The 7,519-nt window shown below is 38.8% G+C and overlaps 1 protein-coding gene across 1 annotated transcript in view; it reads left to right on the forward strand.

Annotated features, from left to right (window-relative positions):
- LOC125227947 (IDLSRF-like peptide) overlaps nt 1–2,226 on the forward strand; it is a 98,461-nt gene extending 96,235 nt beyond the window's left edge. The window contains exon 5 of the mRNA XM_048132361.1: nt 40–2,226. Coding sequence (XP_047988318.1) covers nt 40–233 — 194 coding nt within the window. The 3' untranslated portion in view covers nt 234–2,226. The remainder of the gene's footprint in view (nt 1–39) is intronic.
- Nucleotides 2,227–7,519: the final 5,293 nt, after the last annotated feature.

The following is a 7,519-nucleotide window of genomic DNA, read 5'->3' on the forward strand; positions in this document are numbered from 1 at the left end:
AAAATTAGTCGAACTAAATTCTATTTTTCTAAATTTCAGAGTCGCAGACCATTGAAGACTTCGGTGCGGCTTTACATCTGATGCGATCAGATTTGGAGCATCTTCGTTCTGTATTCATGGCTGTCGAAAATGGCGATCTTGGCATGCTGAAGTCTCTCGGCATCAAGGACTCGGAGCTTGGCGACGTCAAGTTCTTCCTGGAGAAGCTAGTAAACACTGGCTTCCTCGACTGAATAGCGCCGGAGTCTGCCTCTGATTATTACCGTGTCGTCCAATTCGCCCCCATCAGCTCTTCATTCTACAGCTACCTTCCTTACGATCCCAACAGATATAGGAAGAAATAACTCTTTCATTCCCATGTGAGATTGGTGTGATATGAGTGAGGTTTTTAACTGTTTTTGAGAGGCGCTTGTCGGACTTCGGATGCCGACTTCTACAACCGGCCACGTAGACTCGACTCGGGTCCCGACGACCTCTTCTCGTCCGCTTTTATAGCTTTAGATAGTCGAAAAAGCAATTGATTTCGTTATCGCCCTAGGATAGGTATATTTTTATAAAGTAATTTCTTTAGGTTTAAAACCTAAAAGTCCATTGTTTGTTACATAACCGGATAATCTGCGGAAAGCTATGCGGTCTGGTACTCGCGTCCCCTCCGCAGAGTGCACGCATGTTAGAAACAGCTCATGCAATCGTCCACTGTGTGTGTATGTAATATGTATGTAGGGATAAACTTCAAAGAGCACTCGTGCGGTGAAGAACGGCATAGCTTGTCGCGGTCGTATGGATGCTTGTAATCTGAATGTCGCCCTCATGTAGTTGTACCTACTCTTCTCCTTTCTACCCACGAAGTCAGAGGCGACTCCTAGTGTCAGCGTCCATTCTAAGCGAGATATAAAGCTAAACGTCGGTCGATTATGTTCGAGTGATAATGCCCTTAGATTATAAAATATTAAGAATCGTTGAAAGAATGCATGCGCTTTATATCTGGCTTTTGGAAAAATCCAGAATAGGACCATGGATACATATCATTGTAACTTAGTCTAGGCGAAACATATCATAGAATAAATGAGTAGTAGATAAAGTACAATTATTTTAATATGATCGGTATTGTAGTGTTTATGAAACATTTTACTGTCTCAATATATGTAGTTTAAGAAATTATGTAGAATTTCGTCAAATCATTAGAACATATCAATTTTATCGAGGAAAGCATAAGGTGCTGCACCAATCCCGAAACATATCAAAACTATGTGATTGTATAATTAGATGTTAGATTATTATATGGTGTGTTATTGCCAACTTTGGCTGGAGTTGGTTCTTTATTATACCAAAACTAGATATATAAAGTAGTTGAAAATTAATATGCCTACTTAAAACTTTTACATTTATTGAAACTACCTTCTTTTCAAATCTACCATAAAATGTTGACTTTCATTGTTTCTTATATAACTTACAATCTTATATTTTGTACTTTAACGTCAATCTGTAAAGCCAATATTATTTTAAAGTGTTAACGTTGTAGGTAATAAAACTTTTGTCAAATGCGGGCTAAAAAGACAACGAATTATGTTTAAAAAAAATTGGTGATAATATTGCATCAATCAACACATCAGATGCCAAGAACCCGCCTCACGGGCCGTTCCAGGAGAAACTTGGCACTGAAAGTATGTGTGTCACCAACACGACGTGTAAATTGATATGGAGGTCTGTTAATATACGAAAAAGCATGTTATGGGAAAGATGACAAGATGCTGGAAAAGCTTAATAGTTTAAGAGCGTAATGAAAGAAACTACTGGAGATACTAAACAAACACATGATTAATTACACAATTATAATACCTATGAGCATTTAAGTTCACAAAAATTTCAAAAGCCGTTACGGATGACGTATTCGGAGATCGATTGAACAGCCTGTATTTGCCAGAAGTTGTATGAACTGGGCTCTAACAAGTAATTTCTGCCGCCAAACTTAAACTAACCGCCTTTATAGAACCATGCCCGGTCTCCACTGGTTCCCTCTAATCTTAATCTTAGATTAAGTTCGTATTAGCATAAGGGATTTTCGACTTTAGTGTTTCGCATAATAACTTGCATCAGATCTCTATTTAGTCTGTATGATTCTACAAATGACGAACTTTGAGCTCTGTTAGTTAGTTACGTGTTTTTAAACTAAGTATAAATACATGGCTTACTGTTCTAAAATGAGAAATAAATACATTATCTTGAAATGGAGTTTTACTTATAAGTGCCACCTTAAGTACGCAAATAAGTACCTACAGCTACAGCAGCTACAGCCTTGCAAGAAAGAGTAGACAAGAATAGATGCGCCACCATCTATTTAAACCGTTTTGCACGACTTGCACGTGGCAACTATTTTGAGAGATTTTGACACTTTTGTATGAGAACAGTTAAGTGTAGCTATTATGGAGATTAGAGATATAGTTGCTATGATAAAATAGTTCCATTTCTGCTCTTTTTTGTCAAGTTGTACGTAATATTCTTTGTTATACAAGGGGGCAAAGTTGTATTTTAACGCCAAGTGTGGAATTGAAAAACGAGCAAGTGAAAGGATTCTATAGTTGAACCACGAGCGAAGCGAGTACTGAAACGAATACTGAACTTGCGAGTTTTTTAACACACGAGAAGTAAAATACATTTGCACCCGAGTGTAACACAAAACTTTTCCCCTCACTATAGCGAGGAAACTATAACGCAAAAAATGCGTTTATCACTGCTTCCAGTAGTTCCACAGGTGGTAAATCATCTTTATTACTAGATTCACCTACGTTTATCAATTTAAAAGCAGTTAATTTTACTTTATTCAAGGTCAAATTACTTTACCCACTAGTGGATAAAATGCGTTTTTACCCGCTGGTATTAAAGGACAAAACACGTGTTTCCGAGCTGGTGAGGGGAAATAGTTATTTGTTATACAAGGGGGCAAAATTGTATTTTAACGCCGAGTGTGGAATTGAAAAACGAGCAAGTGAAAGGACTCTATAGTTGAACCACGAGCGAAGCGAGTGGTTCGAGAATACAATCCTGAACTTGCGAGTTTTTTAACACACGAGAAGTAAAATACATTTGCACCCGAGTGTAACACAAAACTTTTCCTCTCACTATAGCGAGGAAACTACAATGCAAAAAATGCGTTTATCACTACTTCCAGTAGTTCCACAGGTGGTAAATCATCGTTATTACTAGATTCACCTAATTTTATCAATTTTAAAGCAGTTAATTTGACTTTATTCAAGGTCAAATTACTTTACCCACTAGTGGATAAAATGCGTTTTTACCCGCTGGTATTAAAGGACAAAACACGTGTTTCCGGGCTAGTGAGGGTAAAAACATATTATACCTAGCCCCGTAGCCGAATGGCATTTCTCCGACGCCAGACGAAAACGAATCGCCGCAAAAGGTAGTCTGGCTCTGTCACGCCAATACGCAAGAGCGATAGAGATATCTACGAGCGTTTCGTGAGCCTGAGTGCCATTCGGCTACGCACCCTAATGTACCTATACCTATGGAGGGACATAATACGCAAATATGGATCTAGAGTTAAACCAAGTTCAGTTTGAAGCATGTTTAAAGCGATATTAATGGCCAGAATTTTTATTAATAATTTTTAGTCAAGTAATTTAAGAAAATATGCAAAAAATGACCATTCCCCCTTCTATCTCTGAAATTACTAAGCGTAAAATTTTCAAAAAAATACACGAGATAGCCTTCAATCTATAGATTACAGGAAAACCTAATAGAAATCTATGGTCAAGCGTAAGTCGGACTTAAAAGAAATAAACTTAAATTACGAATTTCACTCACTGCCGCTGCGAGTTATCAAATCTCTTGAAATTGTGTGAGCGCGTTTGAATATTAGAGTATTACAAATAAATTCATCTCAGTTTGTTTTTTTAGTATTTGATCAAAATATCCATTATTCGCCAAAATGACTTAAGTGCCTTCAAAAAAGGCGGCGCTTAAGCCCTTCTTGTGGTGTATGGCCGGTTTTTAGGGTGCCGTAGTTTAAATTAAGGGATTGGGTTACTTTTTACACGCTTATTTGTTTAACATTGCAGTAATACCACACCTCGGACACTGGCGATTAAATATATGAAAGAGGCGCGTACCTAGCACACAGTGTAAGCTCGTGTAGGTGAACGCGTACTATGCTTGTATGAGTGACATATGACAGGTCGACTGTTCGCGGTTTTGACAGACGGTAACTGTGAGGTAACCAAGAGGATGGGCGGCACTTTCAGCGGGGAGCGGGAGTGGCCATACTGTATGATAATACTCTTTATTATACTGTGGTAATACTCTACCCTTCCTTCCTTCATGTAAGGAATGTCGATAGTTTATCGACATGGCCACATACTAAATTGAACCTTATCACCAAGCTAGAATGGCGTCCGTACCAGACTAGAGAAAATAATCTACATGAAATAGAAAAGACCTCGGGAAAAGTCAGTGTGGGTGTTGCCAATGCTAAAATGATTACCATACTACCATAGGTGCAATAAATATTGATTGATTGGTTGATTGATTGTAGTGATCTAGTGATATTTACGTTAAAACGATCACAGAAAGATGGCTCTTTTATTTTTATTTCGTATTTATTAATTATCTTTTTTTCAGTGACCAAAATGACGTTTGTGAAATTTAATGACAGATGAGGTGACAATGCCTTAGCGCGTGAACATAACTTTTTTGATATTTTTATAGGTACTTCACCTACCAATGCCATTGAGCTGTTCCTGGATGAAGAAAAAAATAAATAAGAACAGTTTTATAAGTAACGAATTGTATTTCCAATCATCAATTATACACACGTACAATTAGGGTGTTACCATATCAGTCGATCTATAATGGCAGCGATCGACATCGAAATGAAACAGTCGTCGATTGGTCGATTGTTCTAGGAAAATCGATTGATGTTGTAACACCTTTACACTAGTATCCTACTTAAATAACAGTGAGCGTCAGAATGGCGGGTGTACATCAAGCAATCCTGGTGTGGTATACGTCAGGAGTTAGTGCTAGCAATGTGCCAAATGTGCGCCAAAATTCGAGCAATGTGCTCTTTTAACTCCAGAGATATTTAAGAAATTAATGACACCCGCCATTCTGACGTCAGGTTGGCGGGTGCACTTCCAGTTCTAGCTAATGGCTGCCTACTCAAGGGTGAAAGTACTGGCTAAGGTTAGTCCTCGCAATGTGCTTCCACATGTATGAAACACAAACTAATTCAGAGAGCCGTTGAAGAGTAATATGGGATTGTATAAATATATCTATAAGTATCACTTTTTTGTGAAAAGCGCCTGCATGTTAATGCTGAATGCAATGGCAGGCAATGAACATTGCTATTTTATTTCAGCAGGCGTTATAGATATATTTATTCAATCCCATATTACTCTTCATCGGCTCTGTGAATTAGTGTGTGTTTCATACATGTGAAGCACATTGCGAGCACTAACCTTAGGCAGTACTTTCACCCTCGAGTAAGCAGCCATTAGCTAGAACTGGAAGTACACCCGCCAACCTGACGTCAGAATGGCGGGTGTCATTAATTTCTTAAATATCTCTGGAGTTAAAAGAGCACATTGCTCGAATTTTGGCGCACATTTGGCACATTGCTAGCACTAACTCCTGACGTATACCACACCAGGATTGCTTGATGTACACCCGCGATTCTGACGCTCACAAATAACAGACTAAGTGAACATAGACTGCCTTGCCGGAATTTATCAGGTATTTTTACTACTTCTACTAGAATTATGACTTTACCAGCGAGATGGTCGCTCGTTCCTTAACGCATTCACTGCCACCGTCTTTTCCTGGACATTTCCATTCAGTAAATACTAAATATTACAAACGCGTTCTGTGCGTCGAACACTACTGAGTGAAAGTAAAGAAAACGATCGATGGCAGTAAATGCGTTAACACACGACTGACCACGTCGCACCGCACCAAGGTCACTGTTCAGTGCGGTAATCTGCAGATACTTTAACTCACACCTTGCTCGCTATTTCCTGGTTGGTACACGTACATGAGAGTAACGTGGGGCGGTCGTTTCCCGGTTCAGATCGTTTACAATGACTACAGAATACCGTGCCTGTGTGTAAGCTCGTACACAGCTCATAATATAGTGCTAACACATGACTATGCTGCACCAAAGTGATTCACAAACTATCCTGTAAGTGGGAACGAGAAAGAGTTATTCTTTTCTCGCTCTCACTTACGTGAAAAAAATCCAAGGTCGGCACGGTGCGGTTGTTTCGCTATTTCCTGGTTGGTACATGTACATGAGAGCCAATACATCTACGTAACGAGGGCGGTCGTTTCCCGGTTCAGATCGTTTAAAAATACTACAGATTACCGTGCCTGTGTGTAAGCTCGTAGACAGCTCATAATATAGTGCTAACACATGACTGTACAGCACCAAAGTGATTCACATATGTACTATCGTGTAAGTGGGAGCGAGAAAGAGTTATTCTTTTCTCGCTCTCACTTACGTGATAAAAATCCAAGGTTGGCACGGTGCGGTTGTTTGTTAGCTACTTTACTATCAATCACTATAATACTAGAAACCACAATTCATTTCCATAAAACTACCAAAGACGGCTGAATGTCACAGTGACACATGTCAATGTCATTGTTGTTAACTACACTGGTAATGTGCACCCTTAACCTTGACACTGGCAAAATTGTCCCAATGGACAGACGCCATGAGAACTTAAAACTGAACTGGTAAGTGTAATATTTTTATTAACTACCTACAAATAATTTTGAAATAAATCTTCGGTAATTTGTATTTATGTATAATATGATGGTTTATATTAATAATAATTGGTAGTAATATGTCTGGTCCTCTGGTATTATTGCCGGTTTTAACATTTACATGTGTCTCTGGGTTGTTGATCTTTCGTAGATTTTGTTTCTAAGAATTCTAACAGACTACCGTACCTCAACAACGTCAAGGCAAGGTCACCCGGAACTGAGAGCGAGAAAACCATATCGCTTTCTTACTTGATGCAGTGCGATGAGTTTGATTCGCGGCTTAAATTATGGTTTGTAGTACATATAGACTAAAATCAGTTTTGATCGAAAGACACGATTATATGGACCTCCACGCCAGTACCTACCACTCCAAGGGCGAGGTCCTATGCAGCAGTCTGAGTTGACATGTAATCGCCCTTACGGTAATCATACCGCATCGTACCAAGGCCACAGTAGCGTTATCCATGAATCAGCCAAAAAATATATCTTTATTACTCTCATTTATGGGTGACCCTGGTGTTGTGAGACATATAATTAACATTGATGCAAAATAAAATACAAAAAGAGAATGAAATAGATCATACATACAACTCGTATCAAATTTGATGTATTATACATAGTACCTACCATCTGTCTGTACCACCATTCTACCTACCTACATATTTATAATCAGACCTAAGCTTTGGCGCAGAACCCACGTAGCGACGTGGGCTCTTCGCCCGATTCTGCAGCTATTTAATAC

The sequence above is a fragment of the Leguminivora glycinivorella genome, chromosome 1 (assembly GCF_023078275.1).
Source record: "Leguminivora glycinivorella isolate SPB_JAAS2020 chromosome 1, LegGlyc_1.1, whole genome shotgun sequence".
Taxonomy (NCBI): Eukaryota; Metazoa; Arthropoda; class Insecta; order Lepidoptera; family Tortricidae; genus Leguminivora; species Leguminivora glycinivorella.